The sequence below is a fragment of the Lepidochelys olivacea genome, assembly GCF_965140295.1.
Source record: "Lepidochelys olivacea isolate rLepOli2 genome assembly, chromosome: 11".
Classification (NCBI taxonomy): Eukaryota; Metazoa; Chordata; order Testudines; family Cheloniidae; genus Lepidochelys; species Lepidochelys olivacea.
In genome coordinates, this window is record NC_140421.1 from 47,136,594 (window position 1) to 47,156,771 (window position 20,178).

Below are 20,178 nucleotides of genomic sequence, written 5' to 3' on the forward strand. Positions count from 1 at the left end.
AGGCCTCCAGTTGGATAGGGGACATTCTGGAGATCTTAGAACATCGGTGTGGAGGCTCTGCCCCTTTGCATTGCTCTCCAGTTCCCCCAGCAGCATAACTCCTCAGGAAGTTGTGCTGTTGCTTCCCCCTCCTATAGCCGTAGCCCCATCTGTCTGGAGAAAAATGGCACAAGGGAGTATTTACTTCCAAGGGAAATTTCTGACAGAACTGCTGAGGGATGAAGCCATGTCTAGTACCTGTCCCCAAACCACATTCCTTCATGGGTTTAACCATTTGGGAGTCCCAAATACATACTGCTCTGGTGAGGGAGCTTCTGAGAAGCGACGGATGTTTCCATGTTGGCTCCTATTCCCTCTTCAGTTTCAGGGCTATTGAATTCATGACTGCCACTTCTTTCATTCCCTGTGTGCTTTAGGTCTGGAGATAGAAATCCGTCACCCATCCATTACTAAGAACCCAATGCGTCTCCCGTTAAATATCAGTAAACTCCCACTGACTTAAAAGGAAATTAGACCAGGAGCTAGGTTAGGGAAATCTTGGAATAAAACTGCCTTGGCTCCCCTAAAATGTACACCTTTTGATTCAGCTTAATTCCAGTTTCCATTTGACTGCTTCCCTCTTGTCAATGTGAATGAATGAGGAAGTTGTTAATCAACTTATTTGTGACTTGCAGCATTTTGTCAGGGTTTTCTCCTGAGATTTTCAGAAGTGTTCTAGCAGTAGAAAGAGCAAAACCCAGATGAACTGTGTCCCAGCCTCAGAAATGGTTTGCTTAGGTGCAGAGCCTTGAATAATAAAGGCATAAACTTCACATTATTTTTCATATGTTGTATGAAAACAATCTTCAGAACAGGGCAGAAACCTGGGACCTGTAGTTACCAAAAAATTAATTAAAAATGAATGTTTTTGCACTTGGACAAAAACAAAATAACTTGAAAGTAAAGGTCAGAGCATGAAAATTAAGGTTCATCTACTTAAGCTTAATTTTTTGTTGAATAAGTAGAAACTGGGGGTTGACCTTTAAATGATAAATGGTCTTGTTCACCCCTTATAGCTTAAAACATGAAAAGAAAATGCTGGCATAATGGGAACCTGAGTTCCACACAGTCATCTTGGCAGGTTAAAGATTTAAGGCACAATTCTCCTCTATGATATTGTACTCCCTACTTTCATGGAAAGCTGATGAGAGTTCTGTAATTACAAGGGGAGCAGAATATGAATAAACTAAATGACTTCTCTGTTTGAGCTCAGCCAGTTGTGTCCCATATTGCACTTTGAGAGGAATACAAATGACCAGTTATGCATAGCTAAAAAAATAAGGCCCCAATCTTCAAATAGGTTGTCTGTGGGTGGACTTTTATATCCCTGTATAGCCCCATTAGTCAGGAGGGCCCTGCAGAGATGTAAAAGTCTGCCCCTCTGGATCCAACTGCCTGATTGTTGCCAACAATATTTTCTTGTCAGCTAGCCAAATCTAATATCCAAGTTGTTTAAAAAAGGTGCTCGTCCCAAAAAACAAACAAACAAAAGAATAATCAGTATTAGTAACAGTATTGTGCTTTTTTTTAATTGCAATACAATAGAAACCAACCACATTTGAAATAACAAATCTGGTGATTGGTTTGAATGATGTAGTTTCCTCTTTGAATTTTCTTATGTGAGTGTTTGCATTAATTTGTTGTTACAACGGAGACCTATTTGAAAATGACTCATGAATCTGTGTTGTTAAATAAGATGGATTTCCATTTTAAAACTAATTTTTAAAATGGCAAATAGTTGGAAAATGGAGGTGTGTTTGGCATCTTTAATGTGATATGTGTTTCTGCCATTTTTAATGCGAATTCTAGCAATTGGGAGTAAACCTTATTTTTATTGACCATCTTGTTTATCTTATGAAAACTTACCTTTCTAAACATTTTATTATTTACCTGCATGAAATTGCACTTTATTCTTTCAGAGCTCATCTGAGTGAGGCATATGTTGTATGAAAAGTAACAGACCATAGTTTATTGGATTGTTGACAGTATGCCATAGAGAGCACCTCTAAAATTATATTCATGGTTCCTGTTATCATATTTACTGTATTCAGTTATGACTCTATTTCATTTACAGGATATGCTGTTGGAGCTGGCCACTTTCTGACACCAGCTAGTACAGAAGTAATTGGAGGAGCTCCCCAACAGGAGCAGACTGGTAAAGTAAGAGGTGCTTTGTTGTTGTAACTTTTCCTCTTTGGATTGTTGCAATGGAAAGCTAAGAGTGGATTTCTGTGGTCCAGGGAGCACAGAGTATTGGATGGAGCTTCTCTGAGTTTGTGAGAAGGAATGAAAGGAAATGCAGTGTGAAAGAGGGTCTTGCTTGTTCAGTGGTGCTAAGAAAGGATAGGGCAGGAGATGATGCATGACTGTATTTTATTTTGAATTGTGTGTTGTCTTGGTGCCTTTTGGGATTTGTCTTTCCTCTACAGCATATTTAGTATTTCATTTTTCTTACTGACAAACCGTAAATGCAAAGAGTTGAATTTCTCCTATGTTCTCTTCTTATTTTAGGCATACATTTTTAGCATTGGGACAAGGGGATTAAATATTCTGTCTGAACTAAAGGGTAAAAAGGTAACCTTTCATGTTATTTGGTACATATTATAACTTCTTGTGTGTTGACTTAAAGATTTGATGACTGTTCACTTTTTGTGTGTATGTGTGCACAGCTTGGTTCTTATTTTGGAGCTGCTGTTTGCGCAGTGGATCTGAATACCGATGGCCTCTCAGACTTACTGGTTGGCGCTCCAATGCAAAGTAAAGTCAGAGAAGAAGGAAGGGTTTATGTTTACATCAACTCAGGTTCTGTAAGTGTGTTTTCTTTTTTAAAATTAATAGTAATTCTGACTATTTAAAGTAATTCTGGTCCTACAAACCGAATAGCAGTGTTTTCTGCTTTGTTACAGGAACTCTGAGATGATGCATTTGAACTGCATGATTTACAGTAGAACTATGTATTCTGCTAAAATACCACCATGCAAACCTGGGATCTTAACTGAAACCTACTTTATGCTAGTATCAGGGAATATGGTAGAACAGGAGTATGATTTTGCATATGAATGTATCAAGTGCTAGCCACATCTACTGTAAATCTGGTGTTCATAAGAGAAAGTGTTAAAGTAGAAGAAAGATCAGCATGATTTCATAACTTGATATGTTAGTTAGTATGTTACTGAAGTCTATTTGCATGCATTCTGCAATCATATTGCTTATAATTTGAAAAACAGATATTTTAGTTTGTTGAAAGCCATTCTTTTAACCACCAAAAAAAGGGAACAGTTTGTGAACAGAATAGGTGATGCTTCAAACTCAAACAACTTGCAGCTGAGTGAAAGATGTGTAGTCACTAGTAGCATTCAGGAAGGAGAATGGTAGATCTCTTTATTCCCCATATTTTGGTAAATGAAAATAACTGGAGTTATCATATATTGGTATTTGTTTTTTCTTTGCTTTTTAATCAGAGGTTAAAATGTAATCACTTTTTCCATTTTCATCTGCTTAGTTTTAATTCGTTAATTTTATTTTTAGAATTTTTATTTTCTCTCTCACATATGCATCTGCCATTATTCTTTTCTTACCACAATTATTGTCTTCATGAAGGGCTTGGTTATACCTTGATTCTTCCAAAGGTGCTTCCTGCTGTCCAAAGATGATATTAAGTCTATGAAATAGGGAGTGAACCAAGATGGAATGGGAGATGGGAAGATGGCACTCCCTTTTATCATGATGTTCTTTGTGGCATTGCAGTGATCTGTGTGCTGTTTTGATGTAGGCTTGTTATCGCACGCAGATGTTCACCAAATCGTTTTGTTACAACAAATCGTTTCCCCCTTTTTAAGGAACAACTCCGGTATGAAAAGCGACTCTATTAACATTACAGGGTCCTGTATATATTATTTTTAGTGATTTTCATAACCAATGTGGTCAATTTGAGGAGTGAGATTTTTTTTTTCTGGCTACCTGCCTTGCATTATGAAAATTGCCCTGGTATATTAAAGTGAAACTGGGCTCAAGAGCCAGTTGTTTGTAGTAAACAATTCTGTTGATGATTCACAAGAAGAGAATCCAGTTCCCTCTCTCTGAGTTGTGGTGGCTGTTCAGGGCTACCAAGAGTAAAAAGTAGTTAAAAACTTTTTTACTGAAATGTGCAAACGTGATTTTGAAAACATACAAGGATCAGGCCAATTTTACATGTTAATTTTTCAGCACAGAGCCACACTTTAAGCTCCCTTTACCTGTGCAATTCATATAACATATCAGCCTTATGATTCAGAAAGGTGTATTCTGAGATAGCATATTTACTTTCTTTGATAGATTATGCACTGAAAAGGTCAACAACACATGTCACTGGAAATCCCTTTTTTAAGATACATTTGTTTTTATTTTCCTTTAGGGAGCGGAGATGCTAGAATTGGAGATAGAACTAGCTGGGAGTGACTTCTATGCAGCGAGGTTTGGAGAATCCATAGCTAATCTAGGAGACATTGATAATGATGGTTTTGAAGGTATTAATGAGTATATTTGTAATTCATGACAGTAATGTAATATAAATATGAGGAGTGAATGGTTCAGGAGATAGTTAATGGATGAAAGGGCCTTTCATTCTACACCTGTGTTCTGATTTACTCCAGGTCCATAGTCATTACCATCTGATAACTCTTCTCCTGTGTGAAATAATAATGTTAGACCAGGTTGTAGTGGGTATGTGTCCAAATCGTGTCAACCTGTCTCAGCAGAGAGGCCAAGGACTGAATGGATATGGAAGTTGAATTACCCTCTCACCTTTAGATGAAGTCCCTCCCTCATGTTGGTGAGACAAGGTTGCAAAGTTTACCCTGCTGTTGCCTGTACTAGACCTGCTTGGAGGATAGAGAAATTCAGTCTCTAGGGTTGTCATGCCAACTCCTCTAAAGAGCACTGTGTTCACATTAAAAAGAAACACCAACATGCAAGCTCTTCTGAAAATTGCAATTAAAGGGTCTACCACAGACAGTCTATGAGCTACAATAGTTATCATGGCCCTCTCTTACTTCTCTTCTGTCTAAAATATCACCGTTAAAGAAATCTTTCTCCCCTCCTTCAGCCCATGAACTAGCTTAAGAAGTGGCTTTCAAACATTTGGTTTGGGTGTGAGGAGCTGCAGTTAGCTAAACAAAACGGGATGGGAACCCCAGAGGAAAGTGAGGAGAGTGGGCCAAGTGACAGCACTCATGGCTTTTTATGGAACAGGAGCACTTAGTGTTTCCACTCTAGCAAGTAGAGTGTAGACCGCTGCTCTCTATCAGCAGAGAAGGCAGGCAAGCCGACACCCTACGTGTGAGGGCAGAGGAAGTACCTCTCAGGAGTTCTCTGCTGGTTTCTTGGATCCCCTTTATCAGCTCAGCCACAGGGTTTTCTTTCTTGCTCAAAGGTTAATCTATGTAGAAGAAGCTAATCATGCCCAGGCCCAAGAACAGGCAACCTTTAATGTACTAGGTGTCCTTTTACCACATCAGATTCACCCTGCACCTGCAACTTTGAATTTATCTCCTTTTATTCACCCTTCACTCCCTACACTCATCTTGGTGCACTCTTCTTACTGTTCCTGTTATCCCACATTCTTGGCTGTACACTCTCTGTCACGCAGCCCCCTAGTCTTGGAACAGTCACCATCTTCTCATCTCCTGAGCACCCTCTCTCTTGTTTCAAGAATCTTTCCTCCTGTGCTTTCTTCCTCCCTTACCAATAATCTTCATAGCTGCATTTTGTCCGGTCTTATCTTTGTTTTATATGCAAGCTGTCAGGACAGAGAAAACTTCTTACTCTGTTTAGAAACTGACTTCTACCTTTATGTGATTAAATGATGATGATAATTGGTAAAATATGGTATGTCAAATTGACATAATTTAAAGATAGGCCAGAAGTGTGTGGTGTATGTAGAGATCATCATCGTGCAAATAGTTATAATTTGTAATTCCAGTCGTGCCCACAATGTGCTAAGTGGAAAGAGTTGTACAATCAAAAGGTGTAATAGGTAATATAGCATAGAACAGATAACATAATAGGGAATATGACATAGAAGGGGTATGATAAGAGAGTTAGGGGAGATGAGACAGTGGAGGCGGAGGCAAGGCAACTTAAAACTGAGGAGGGAGAAAGTGGAGGAGATATTTCCTGTAAAAGAAAAACAGACATGGCAGAAAAATAGAAATCTTGAATGATGAAAGAGTCCATTTGTCTATAGGGAGTGCAAGGAAAAAGTATATGAAAGAGCTGTTTTTTTTTTTTTCAGTAGTTTTAAACCCTATGAATCAATTAGTGAAGTCAGTTGGAGGTACATTAGTGAATGAGTTTACCCCAAAGAATGTATGTTTAGTCTTAATTAGATAGCACAAGCGTCTGTCATATTTTCATCTAATCAGTAGAGAGCTGTAACATTTTAACCACTGAAGTATGGTACCGGATTAAATCAGAGAACTATTCGACTGAACCTAGTCAGCAGAGACTTTCCTTTCTTGAGTTTTTTTGGTTTGGTTCCACTTATATTACTACACTTTGCAAAGAATCAATTTGTTTATGAGTGAAGCCAAAAATCTGTTAATTTCCCTTGGTGCATTTTGAACTAATGTACTCTGTATCTTTCTTTTAGGATCATTTGCTCTGGCTATTTGACCAACTATGTTTGTGATTTAGGAACTAGTCTATTGCTATTCTTTTGCATTTGCACTCCCCACTGGAATTAAATAATGTAGGCATTCAACATATTACTTTGTTTAAAGCCAGTTAATTTCCCTGTTATATGCCCAAACACGTATGTTAATGAGATGTTAAGGACGTTTAGAAATAAGGAAAATTTACTTGTTTTAGACAAAGTAATAGTGTATGGCATGTGCCTTACCGCTTTAATCGTTGTGGGAACAACAGAGGGCAGCAAAATTATCATAGTTTTAGCAGTGGGAGGAGATCTTTTCTTTTTAAGGGAAGGGCCATTGATCATTTTGGCTATCACCCCTTATTACAGTTTAAAAATCAAATTTAACCTCTCTGTAATTTGGCGCAATTGCATTGACTTTGATGAAAGCACTGTTTGAAACTGGACAACATGAATGTGGAACTTTTAGTGTGCACTAGCAAGCTCCACGTGGCCAACTAGTGAACACCAGAATTTACCCCTCTTTAGCATGAACTAATGCACTGTGCAGACAAACCCCTCACAGCTGAAGGGCTGTTCCCTTCACACTTAGACTGAGTCCCCGTTCCATCTGTTGTCACCAAAGTTACTGTGCCTCCAAATAACCATGTCTAGACAGGCATTCAGGCTAAACTGTTAGTGTAAAACAGGGCAGAAACCACACACAAGCGGTACTATTGATACAGCTCTTTATTTACACCCCGAAGCCCCTTTTCAAACGTCAGATATTTCCGTGAGCCCCTCTATTTCCTCTTGGAAAAATGGTGTATACTAAAAAAAAGACAAGAGCGAGCCTTCATTCTGAAGCATTACAAAAAAATGGGGCCCTGAAATCAAACTTACTAGCGTGAACCATGTACTTGTGCACAGCCCATTGAGCCTCCATGCAGGCGTCTATTACAGCTTCTCTGATTACAGCATTTGTAAATATTTTACACATAAATTACAGCTATAAATGGATCTTCATGTGTTACAGGACCAATCCAGTCTGCTTCCTGTGCTCTTGCTGAATAGGTTATAAAATTTGGAACATTCATACTTCACATCTGCTGGTCTGCAAGGCATTTTATAAACTTTTAAAAGCAATATTTGACTCCTTAAATATAAACTTATCAACCTATACTATCTCCCAGACATGAAATATAAACACATTCAAAATGAGAAAACTGTATAAAAACATTTTTCTTGTTTACTGATTACATATCATTTCCCTGTATTAAAATAAAATCTTTCTACAGATGTTGCCATTGGGGCTCCCCAGGAAAATAATCTCGAAGGAGCAATTTATATATATAATGGCAGGAAGGATGGGATATCTTCATCCTTCTCGCAGGTATGGCTTTCTTGATACTCTCTTTTTAAAAAAAAAAAATTGCCCAGTAAAGTCTTTAAAATGATTACATTTAAATTTCATTGGAGCAGATTGTCAGCGTCACACAGGTCTACACTTAAAATGCTGCTTGAGCACAGCTGCGCTGCTGTAGCACTTACGTGAAGATGCTCCTATGCTGATGGGAGAACTTCTCCCGTCGGCGTAGCTAATCCCCCTCCACGGGACACGGTAGTTATGACAACGGGAGAAGCTCTCCCGTTGACATACCGCTGTCTACACCAGGAGTTAGGTCAGTGTAACTACGTCGCTTGGGGGTGTAGATTTTTCACACCCCTGCATGAGGTAGTTATGCGACAATAGGCTGTAGAGTCGAGCTGGCCATAGTGTGTTTCTCTTGTCTTGCCTAAGGGACAACTGAATATATTTGAGTTTTTGAATTTCTGACCTTTCACTTAGTATGTGGTTTTTATTTTGATCTCAGTCTTGGCCATTTTTGCACATACATATTCCCAGAGTTCTATGTTCAGCAGAGGTTGGTTTTATTAGCACTTCCACTGCAATCATATATGACAGTTCTGGGTTCATGCTCACCATGCATATTTGGATGACACGTCCGGGTTCATGCTCACCATGCATATTTGGATGACCCATCCTATTTATCTACTGTATGTGTCTGGGAGTCGCAAAATGTTTGCTCAGGTCTATTCAGTGAACAGAGATGGGAAATCCTGCCTCTTTGCTGCCTTCTATTTGGCGATTCCTCTCAAGAAGGTGGGATTTAGGTCCCTCATTTGAAGGGCCATAGCCTTCTTATAACAACTATATAGATCCAGTGGAGAAATCTGCTTTAACTCAATGTAACAGAAATAGCTGAATACACTGTAGTTCTCAGGCATGGATTATGGGATATAATATTTGCAACAAAGGAGCCAATATTGGATTCAAACTTAATTAAATCGAAATCAAGAAATGATTAGGATAAGGGTCAGGGTGGTTGTGCTACAGTTTCCCATTGGTTACCACCTAAAATAAATATTACTTAGAATGTGTGGAAAAGCTCATTTTCATTTTGGTCAGTCCTTTATTTTTCAGAGAATACAAGGACACAGAATCAGCAACACTTTAAGCATGTTTGGACAATCCATATCAAGTGGCATTGATGCAGATAACAATGGTTATCCAGGTGAATTAAACAGTCATTTCTATTCTTCCTGTTTAAAATAGTATAAATGAAATTAAATGTAAGTTGGTGGGAAACAAACCAACCATGCTACTCAGCATTTCTAACATAAATGAAGGAGCAAAAACTGTGAGGGACAGGCCATCATCATAACAGTTTTGGAAGATAAAACAGCAGTAAAGCTGAGGGCAAGAGGCAGTTTTTCTGTGGCAGATTAATTTCCTATTAGTTTTAAGCCTGAGATTCGTAACTAAGTTTGTGGTACAGTAGAAGAGAAAATAACCATAATATCTGTTTGTAGTACTGACTGTAGTACTTCATCCAGTGATGTCACAATCTGACATTTATTACATCACCATTTTCAATATGCAGGTGACCGATGTCAGTCATTGAATTATGGAATTACGAAATAAATTAGGAAAGGGGATTTAATGTTTGTACTGGCAAAGTCTTGATAATCAACAAAGGTAGAAAAGGAAATGACCAGGAGTAAAAGGTGCAGCACAGAACTTGTGGCCCAGGGGACTGGAGCAGCTCCCTGGAGGCTTAAGTTATGGCAGTGTCCGCAAGGTGACATATGGGTGACCCCAGTGCTGACATGCCCCTGTTGGCTCAGCCATGGCCCCTGTGCTTAAGCTTGAGAAAGGCTCTTTGGAGGAAAAGCTCTTCAATTGTTTTAGAGTCCCTTTATGCCAGAGAGTCCTTAGGAAAAGTTTTACTGCATAGAAGCAGAAACTCCATGGCTAGAGAGAGACATAGCAGTATCTAGATCAGTGTTTCTCAAACTTTTGTATTGGTGACCCCTTTCACACAGCAAACTTATGAGTGCGACCCCCCCCCTTATAAATTAAAACACTTTTTTTGTATTTAACACTATTATAAATGCTGGAGGCAAAGTGGGGTTTGGGGGAGGAGGTTGACAGCTCACGACCCCCCATGTGATAACCTTGTGCCTCCCAGTTTGAGAACCCCATATATAGATAAATGGTTCAGGTGAATACATCTATCATAGACGTAAGTTCTAATGCTTTGGTGCCCTCTACTTTGTTCATTCACTACCTTCAAATAAAAGACCTTTCTTGAGAGCCAGAATTAAATTTTCATAAGCGCCCAAGTTCCATTTTGAAAAGAGACTTATGCATTTAGGAGCCTAACTCTCCTTGCAAGTCAATGGGACTTAGGCTCCTATGTCATTTAGCCACATTTGAAAATTTTACCCTTAGACTAAGGCTCACAGAATGACTTCACATTGTACCTTTACTCTGTCATGTGAACACTTTACATTTAATTTTAACGAGAATAATAATTCTAATAATAATTCTGGGTTAGAGAAAAAGATGTAAATGCCTCTTATTTTAGCTGAATTGTTCTTCAGCTTCAGGAAAATATACTTGTAGTGGACTTTGAGTTGCAGCCTTAGCATTAGCAATGGCAGGAACATTAACGTGAAGCTTTAACAGAAAGTAAACAGATACTTAGTGAAGAATCTGCATTGGAAATATCAATGATAAAGTATCTTGCTGTATATATATTAGCATATCCCCTCTAATTACTAATGAGCAAGTCGTGTTTTAATACAGTCCACAAGGTAAATGTGCAGTAAGGTACTTATGCCTGAGAAGTGATTCTTTTTGACTAATGATGCGCATCGATCTTTGGTTTTTTGTACAGATGTAGCAGTTGGTGCCTTTCTCAGTGATTCTGCCGTGCTGCTGAGGTGAGGCTGATACATTTCAGTGCTTACAGACAGTTGGACTTAATTGTAAATTATGAGATTCAATTAAAAAATGTGCAATGTGCTCATGACCTCTTAATGCTCTTTATGGTGTTTTGAACTTCAGTCATTAAGCACTAGAATTTTATTCTACACTGATGTATTTAAGTAAACACCTCTGAGCAAAAGGAAAATGACATCCAGAAACTTCTTGGAGCAATAAAACCCTCAAATTCAACATGTAAAACTCTATTTTTATTCTTGCAGTGTATAGGATAAGACTTATCTACTACCATAAACATTATATTTGAAAATAACAAGTGTGTGCAGAGGTAATTATAAATTAATGCTGAAGCATTTTGTGACCATAAACTGTTTTGTATTCTTAGAACAAGACCAGTGGTGGTTGTTGAAGCGTCTTTAAAACACCCTAATGCTGTAAATCGAACTAATTTGGAATGTGTGGAAAATGGCCAACCTGCTGTGTGTGTGAATTTAATGCTTTGCTTTACCTATAAAGGACAAGATGTCCCCGGTTATGTTGGTAAGCTACTAGATAAATATTTTGTATTGAGTACATGGATCAGTTTCCATGCTGTAGAATATTTTACCATTTGGAATATAAACAAATACAGTGTTTATAAAGTAATCCATCAACCTGAACACAGTAGGTATCACTATGAAAAATCACTAAAAAGCTATGGCACTAGGATTAAGGAGAATAAACAATAATGCTTTAAATATATATGGAACAAAAGAAATCCAAACAATGGTATAGGTCCAGTACTAGACAAGAATGGTAAATTAGTAAACGTGATGCAGAAAAAGCAGAATTTCAATAAATATTTCTGTTCTGTATTTGGAAAGAATGAGCATGTATTCATGTCTTACAGTGATAATGAAATACTTTTTGTTCCACCATCAACTGGGAAGGATATAAAACAGCAAGTATTAAAATTAAACATTTGTAAATCAGTAGGACCAGATAATTTGCACCCAAAGAGTATAAAAAGAATTGGCCAGGGAGCTCTCTGAACCATTAATGTTGATGTTTAACAGATTTGGGAACAATGGGGAAGTTCCAGTGGACTTGAACTAACAAAAGTAACACCAGTCAGGACAGTTTTATCAAAAATAGTTAGACTTCTATTTTTATAAGAGTATAAGGATGGTTGATAAGGATAATTGTGTTGAAACAACATACTTAAACTTCTTTAAGACATTTGACTTAGTGCTTCATGACATTCTGATAAAATATAGCACTCTACAAAATCAATGCATCCCATATTAATGAATTAAAAATTGGTTTACTGATAGATCACAAAAAACAATTGTAAATTGGAAATAGTCATTACATGGAGGGTTTTCTAGTGAAGTCCCACAAGGTTCTATTCTCAGATAAATATATTTATCAATGATACGGATGAAAATACAAAATTATCGCTCATACAATTTTCTTATAACAAAAAAGTTGGTGGAGCAATAAATAACGATGGGGACAGATTGATTATACAGACTGACGTAGATCACTTGGTTAAGATGCCAAATGCAAGTTCATACATGTAAGAAGAAAGAATATAGGTCATACTTATAAGATGGAGGATCCTGTCCTGGAAAGCAATAACTCTGAAAAGGACTTGAGAGTTACGGCAGAGAACCAGTTGAACATGAGCTTCCTCATTCAATACTGTAGCAAAAAGGGTGAATGTGATCTTTGGATGTATAATCAGGAGAATACCAAGTAGGATTAGGAAGATACTACATCTGAATACACTATTTATGAGATCATAATTGGAATACTGTGTCCAAGTCTGGCCCATCATTTCAAAAAGGATGTTCACAAATTGGAAAGCTTCAGATAAGAAAAAGCCTTAGAGTGAAAGACTAAAGGACAGGGGTGGGCAAACTTTTTGGCCCGAGGGCCACATCTGGATATGGAAATTGTATGGTGGGTCATGAATGCTCACAAAATTGGGGTTGGGGTTCAGGAGGGGGTGAGGGCTCTGGCTGGGGGTGCGGGCTCTGCGGTGGGGCCAGAAAAGAGGGGCTCTGGTCTGGGGCAGAGGGTTGAGGTGGGGGGGTGAGGGCTTTGGCTGGGTGTGCGGGTTCTGGGGTGGAGCTGGAGATGGGGGATTGGGATGCAGGAAGATGCTCCGGGCTGGGACTGAGGAGTTCGGAGGGCAGGAGGGGGATCGGGCTGGGGCAGGGATTTGGGGCATGGGAGAGGCTCAGGGGTGTAGGCTCCAGGTGGCACTTACCTCAAGCAGCTCCTGAAAGCAGTGGCATGTCCCCCCTCCGGCTCCTACACGGGGGCAGCGCCTGCAGACAGGGCAGTGTGCAGAGTCCCCTGGCTGCCCTTAAATGTAGGAGCCAGAGGGGGGACATGCCACTGCTTCCAGAAGCCGCAGCTCGCACTCACAGAGTGGCCCCCAACCGAGCTCCCGCTGGGGAGTGGGGTTGGGGGCCAAAGTGCTGGCTTAAATCAGCTGGTGGGCCGGATGTGGCCCGCGGGCAATAGTTTTCTCACCCCTGCTAAAGAAGCTCAATCAGTTTAGGATATCTAAGTGGTGGCTTGATCTGGTTTACTAGTCCTGGCATGGGGAATAGATTTCTGATAGTAAATGGCTTTTTAATCTGCAGAAAAAGATCCAGTGGTTGGAAGCTGAAGCTAGACAAATTCAGACAAGAAATAAGGCCCTGTTTTGCAATAGCGAGGATATTGAAACAACTTACTCAGTGATGTGGTAAATTCTCTATTGCTTGAAGTCTTAAAATCAGGGCTGGATGTTTTTCTAAAAGATATGCTATACCTCAAGCAGAGGCTATAGGCTTGAAGCAGAAATTATTGGATGAGGTTCTTTGACCTGTTTTATGCAGGAGATCAGATTAGATCATTATAATGGTCCCTTCTGGCTTCAAAATCTATGAATATTTTATTAGCTACATTACTACTGAAAGAAGTTGCACACATTATATCGGAGGGTCAACCCTGTAGTTAAGGTTGTAACTAGTTTCCTATTAATATGCCTGAATTTTTACCCTTAATCAACATGATATGGGAGGTTAAAAAACCTATAAAGTTTCCAAAAAAAATCAAATTTTTTAATTTTGGGGGCGGGCAGGGAGAAAATGACTTATCTGCATAACAGGATGGTCTAGAGACTCTACATTTGTTTTATTTTTCTATTCTCAATGAGAATTTGAGTGTTCAGGGAAAGTTACATTATTTATTTGAATTGATTATTTATTATGGTATTTTGAAATGAACTCCAAACTTTCTATGCCCCACCTCTGAGCCATCATACTCCTCCTGAGTTTAAGCAACTTTGTAAATCCTTAGTAGGGCCAGCTAGGTTAAAGGACACAGCAGAATTGTCTGTGTTAAAGTTCAGAAAGAAGTACAAAGGCAAAGCAGTGTAATGGGGGTGAGGGTAGAACTTTGAATTGCTAAACTTTGTACCTGTCACTGCTTCATAATGACAAGGGCTCCAATCCAAAGTCCTTCCCATCTGCCAAAACATGCTTCGTGGTCTAGCATGAAAAAGTGCTACATTTACTTTCCTAGCCTTCCTTCATTCACATAGTGCATCTGCGACCCTGTGTCTCACCTTGTATAGGGACCCACAAAACCTACCACCAGATTTGTGTGCAAATTGCCATGCCCAAGGCCAGTTTGATTTAATCCTGGATTGTCACATTGCAGGCAGGTAGGAAATTAGTGAAGGACAAATATCAATACTCAGTGAAGACCTATACTGGCTGACCAGCAGTAACACTGTTGGTCCTCTGGAAGCAGCCTCAACCAAGGCATTCCTGGTCAGGATCGTACAGAAATGTTGCCTATTAAAACCTTCCGTATGGCTATGGAGAAAATGCAGTATGAGATGCTGCCACCTTTGAGGACTGATTGCATTGCTCTGCTCATTAGGCAGAGAGAGAGAGAAAGAAGCAGCTTTCAGAAGCGCAGAACAGGGAATCGCTCTTATGGAGTTTGAGTTGGGTACACTTTTAGTTTTACTACACAAATCCTTTCGTTATATGATTAAACCATTTAATTGTGTTGTAACATGTAAAATGGTAGAAAAAATAAGAACGGAGCTACATAAATAATACTGATTCTTTAAATATGTATAATTGTTTTGAAAAGTCTCCAGGGGATCAAGAATTCACATGATGACCCTATCTGAAACAGTTTTTTTCCTTTTCAGATTTGATTAGATAGCATGCATATTTCTTTTTTTATTGGAAAGAGTTGTTTGACAAGAATACAGTTACTATATTAAGTGAACTGAAATGCTTTAAAAATTAAAACAGTTTGTGTCTCGACTAGTAGACTATATAAGTATTGTAAGCATAACTACTAATAACTTCAAGAGTGAATTGAAAGGTTTGGAGTTCAGATTCCCGGAGGTTTGTGTTTGTCTGCAGCAGTCCCCGATTCAGCATGCTTAAAAGTTAAGCACTGGCTTACGTACCCTTGTTGAATTCAGGCCTTAGGTAATAGTAATGGCAACAGGAGGAGGAGGTGGTACACAAAACCCAGAATACATAAACTCAAGTCACGACAGAAGTGAAACTGTGAAATATTAAAACAATGGTGTTCTAAAATTTGCTTGTGATTTGATTATCCACAGTGTTCTGTTTGTGATTTAGGATCTTCCAGATTTTTGTATTTATTTTAAATTAAATTTCAGTCACTGAATCTATTCTTGTTGACTGTTTGCTGAAATTTTAATGCCAGTTCTGTGATTAACTGACACTGGGTTTTCTCAGTCAGATTCTAGCTATATTTATCTAAATATAAAAACAATGCACCAAAATCAGCCGTGGTGTAAATGCATGCAACTCCATTGATTTCAGTGGAGCCATGCGCTCATATCAGGGACAGGTTTGGCTCTGTGAGTCAGAAGGGAAATAATAAATTTAAGAGAACACGTTATGTATCTGCATGCATAAGTTTTCTTTTAAAATTGTGAAGTTATTTTTTCCTTTTAAATTACAGCTTTGTGTATATTCCCAAGGGTTCAAAAATACATTTAACTTGATGCTTTCTAGAGCATTTTGAGACAGACATTATGTATCCAGCAGACTCCATTTGTAAGTGATGAGGTATAACTCCTATCATAAATTAGTGAAAATAAACATGTTTCAAAGATATTTTGTAAAAAGCTTTTACTTACTTGCTTTTTAATCTTGCAGTGCTGCTTTATGACCTAAGTATAGATGTAAGCAGAAAAACAAACATTCCTGCAAGATTTTACTTTTCTTCTAATGGAACATCAGATATGGTCTCAGGAAGTATGCAGATTTACAACAGCAATGTTACCTGCAAAAGTCATCCAGCATTTTTGAAGGTAATGTAATCTTTAGTATCTACTTTGTTTCATACAGTAATATTGTCATATGTGTAAGGGGTATCTACCTACTTTAAAAAAAGGTTTTACATAGTCTCCTATTTATGTTACCCTCACAGAAATTAAAAATGTCTGTCCTAGCAGATCATAATCTTGTCCAGTAAGTAAATGTTGAATTTCCCCCCACAACCCTGCCTCTCCACCCTTTGCTGCTTAAGAGATAAGTCAACATGACTCTCTTGACTTTTCTAAGTGTGTGCCAGTATTATTAATCTCGGCAGGAATGTGTACCTATTAACATTATGCAGATGTCTCCACTAGGAGAATATAGTTCCTATATTTGGGATGCTAGTAGGATTTAAAAAAATCTTGGTAATTTATTTTTTGCCAATTTGACCCTATTGTCGGGAAGAGAGAGAGAGAGACAGATGGCAAACTTTGTGGCTACTGAGAAGATATTGCATAGATTCACTATAGGTGCAAGAGAATCATATATGTCCACGTCTTATCAGTAGTGCTGAGCTGACTCAACAAGTTACTGAAATAGTGTATTAAGGCAGACTGGGATTTAGGGGTGTTCTGGTAAAATTTTGTGGGCCACTCTCCAGTTTGATTTTGGCCTAATATTTTTGTTTACACATTTTTAATTTTTTTGGTAACATTTTCAAATTGAACTTTAATTATTAACTAACTTGGCCAAACTCATCCGTGGTGATACCAGCGGAGTTACACACAGGATAAATTTGACCCACTAATGTCCACATTGATTTTGTTTTTTCCTTTTAATATACATATGTTGGTGTATCCTGACTCAGCTTTCAATATCTACCTAATGTTTGCCTAAATTTAAATAATTTGTATGATTTACATATGTAAATAATTTTGCATGGATGGCAATAGGAGTAGCTGCTTCCTAGCTGCTGCAGCATACAGCACTCCTACTACTCTTAGTAAGGGGGAAAGAAAGGGAGCACTAGGCTGTGCATCAACACTTGCAGAATCTAATTGGCTGATCTCTCCCATTCTTCCACCTTCTGGGAAAGAGCAGCCTATCAAAGGAGAATTCTCCATAGGTGAGGGTTCTCCTGACAGAACCATAGCAGCGTCAGGGAATAACTGTACAGTAACGGGTCCATACGCCTCCATAGGAAGTGGGAGCCACATCACCAGGAGATCAGAGGTTGCCTGTATAGATCCATGTGGTAGCTTATAAGGCTTCTGGACCCAGGTCTTTAGGCAGGAGTGAGCAGAAGCACAGATTAGTGCTCAGGTGGTGATACATAAATCAAGACTAGGCCAAGCTTAGTGAGACTAGTGGTAATCATCATCAGCTGATCATCTGGCTGGTCCCAAAGCCCAGAGAAAGGGCTGTGCCCACCAGCCAAAAGCCTGGTTGCCCAGTGATGTATTGCAGATCTGCATTTAGAATAGTTTATTTTCTATATATAATTGCATGAAGATAAAGGTTTCTTTAGGCAAGATCTACATGGGAATTTTGTGGGTGGTGCAACATTGATAACTATATATTAATGTTTAGTCCTACCTTTGCATTGGTCCAGATTCTGCCAACCTTACTAACACTGAATAGTTCTTTATTTCTCAGGTAGATCTGTTGAATTCAGTGGATCTGGTCCTATTCAGTGTACATAAGAGTGGCGTACTCTAGTCCATTGGTAATAGCACACATGTGACATGACGTCACAGGACTCTTAGTCTACGGAATACAATATGCTCTGGATACGTATGCATTGTCTGGTTTTGTGAAGTGCTGTGATGTTGTTTTATCCTCAGGTTAACATAGAGAAGCCTAAAGGTGATTTAAGATTTATATTAAAACTTTTCACAGTTGCCACATTTCAGTTAAAACAAGTAATGGAAATTCTGCTGATAAACTATACATGGTATAGTACCATGCACGCTTATTTTGTCATTTAATTTGTGATTATATATAATTGAGCTCATGTAAACTTTTCCCATATAACTCCATTTTCTTTTAAATTTAGTAGTAATATTAAGACTGCCCCGCATCACCTGAGGGCTTGTCTATACTACCCGCTGGTTCGGTGGGCAGCGGTCAATCCAGCGGTGGTTAATTTATCGTGTCTAGTCTAGACGCGATAAATCTACTGCCGAGAGCTCTCCCATTGAATCCGGTACTCCACTGGAGCCAGAGGTGTAGGCGGAGTCGATGGGGGAGCGTCAGCAGTCGACTCACCGCAATGAGTAGATCTGAGTATGTCGACTTCAGCTATGTTGATCACATAGCTGAAGTTGCGTAACTTAGATTGATTTCCACCCTGCCCCCAGCGTAGACCAGGCCTTAGTCTTCTATACCCGTAAGAAGCTGTTAAAGTTAACTAAGTGTGAATGTCTCTCAAGTACAGTCCTTACGGCAAAGCATGTACATTTTATATATTTTGAGTAAAGAATAATTAACAGCTAATTAATATAATGAAAGTAATATACACCAGATGCAGAGAAGACCTTGTAGAAAATTATTGTGAATTAGATAACATGTGATTTGGTCAAAGCAAGCTTGTAGATAAGAATTAAAGCAGTGGACATGTGGAGGGACAATCAGTGGCTGTCTATCTCATATACCTAGGGAATAATTTAATCAAGTTTGCTATTGTAAAACTCAGTGTTTCAAGCTGTTCAGTTTTCACAAGTGCATAACTTGGGATTTGGGCTTTGATTTGTAGCATTCCTACACGGTCAGAGTTTAATGTTGAAATTATGATTTATTGAGCAGTTTAATCATCTTAATGCAGAGTACAAAATATAAACCCCTCTCTCCGTCCCAGCTCCATATACTATTTATGTGTACTAGCAGAGCCTTTTTAGACTTCACAGAAATACCTGATCCACTGTGCCTGTCTGGGTTTGTCCCATTTGTCCATTGCCCTTCTGTCTCACTTACCCTTACTTGTAAGATGCAAAATTACTAAACTGTGACCATAAATATTTTAAAATAAAACAATCAACCTGGTGACAAAGAAACTTCTGTTGGGTCTTCAACCAAATAAAGTTTCAATTAACAATTGTTGTTTAATCATAAAATACACTATTCAGTTAGGAATTGACTGCTGTCATAATTGTTACTGAAAATTAGCACAGAAGTCATGGAGAAATAGGGAAGAAAAAAGTATATTGAAGGAAGAAGATTTCATTTCTGTGGTTTGGGAAGTGATTATATATGTGAAAATAGAGCTAAACTTGCAGTGTTTTCTTTATATACATGTCTGTTTTATATGATTAACTCATTAGGTTTCCAATTTTAATAGAAAGATGTAAGGGATATCCTGACTCCTATACACCTTGAAACAACTTATCGTCTTGGGCATCATGTTCTAAGGAAAAGAAGTGTGGAAGAATTCCCACCACTTGAACCAGTTCTTCAGCAGAGGAAAGAAAAAGACACTATAAAAAACAAGGTTAAGATATGGATATTTTTGTCTCAACTTCAACAAAATGAATACACATTGTAAATCATTATTTAAAGCAAATTTAACACAGTGAAGTATAACTAAGGAATGCATTTTCTGAATTGGTGTCTAGATCTCGTGGTGACGGGGACATTAAAAATGCCTTGAGTTGGTTAAATAAACCAGTAGGCTAAAACTAGAATGCTAAGTTTTGTCTAAAGGATGTATTGCTTCCAGAACATACGTCTAGTTTGTATTTTATATTTTTTACTCTAATAGTACATATGAAGTAGCACAGGATTATACTGAAGTATGTAATGTATCTCTTATTAATTATATTCTATTATTGCTTTAGGTATTAGTACTAGACATTTTCTACAGTCTTCTAGTTTCACATGATCTGCTGAGTCAAATCCCAGTATGAACTGCATGTGTTAGATACCCAGTACGCTGCTTATATTTA

At 38.4% G+C, this 20,178-nt stretch overlaps 1 protein-coding gene across 1 annotated transcript in view; it reads left to right on the forward strand.

The window, feature by feature from the left end:
* Window positions 1-20,178, forward strand: part of ITGA4 (integrin subunit alpha 4) — a 55,704-nt gene that overhangs the window by 13,687 nt on the left and 21,839 nt on the right. The window contains exons 7-16 of the mRNA XM_084643727.1: window positions 2,114-2,199; window positions 2,551-2,613; window positions 2,709-2,846; window positions 4,433-4,544; window positions 7,948-8,042; window positions 9,135-9,225; window positions 10,894-10,939; window positions 11,326-11,480; window positions 16,136-16,290; window positions 19,575-19,724. Of these exons, the coding sequence (XP_084499853.1) occupies window positions 2,114-2,199; window positions 2,551-2,613; window positions 2,709-2,846; window positions 4,433-4,544; window positions 7,948-8,042; window positions 9,135-9,225; window positions 10,894-10,939; window positions 11,326-11,480; window positions 16,136-16,290; window positions 19,575-19,724 (1,091 nt within the window). The remainder of the gene's footprint in view (window positions 1-2,113; window positions 2,200-2,550; window positions 2,614-2,708; window positions 2,847-4,432; window positions 4,545-7,947; window positions 8,043-9,134; window positions 9,226-10,893; window positions 10,940-11,325; window positions 11,481-16,135; window positions 16,291-19,574; window positions 19,725-20,178) is intronic.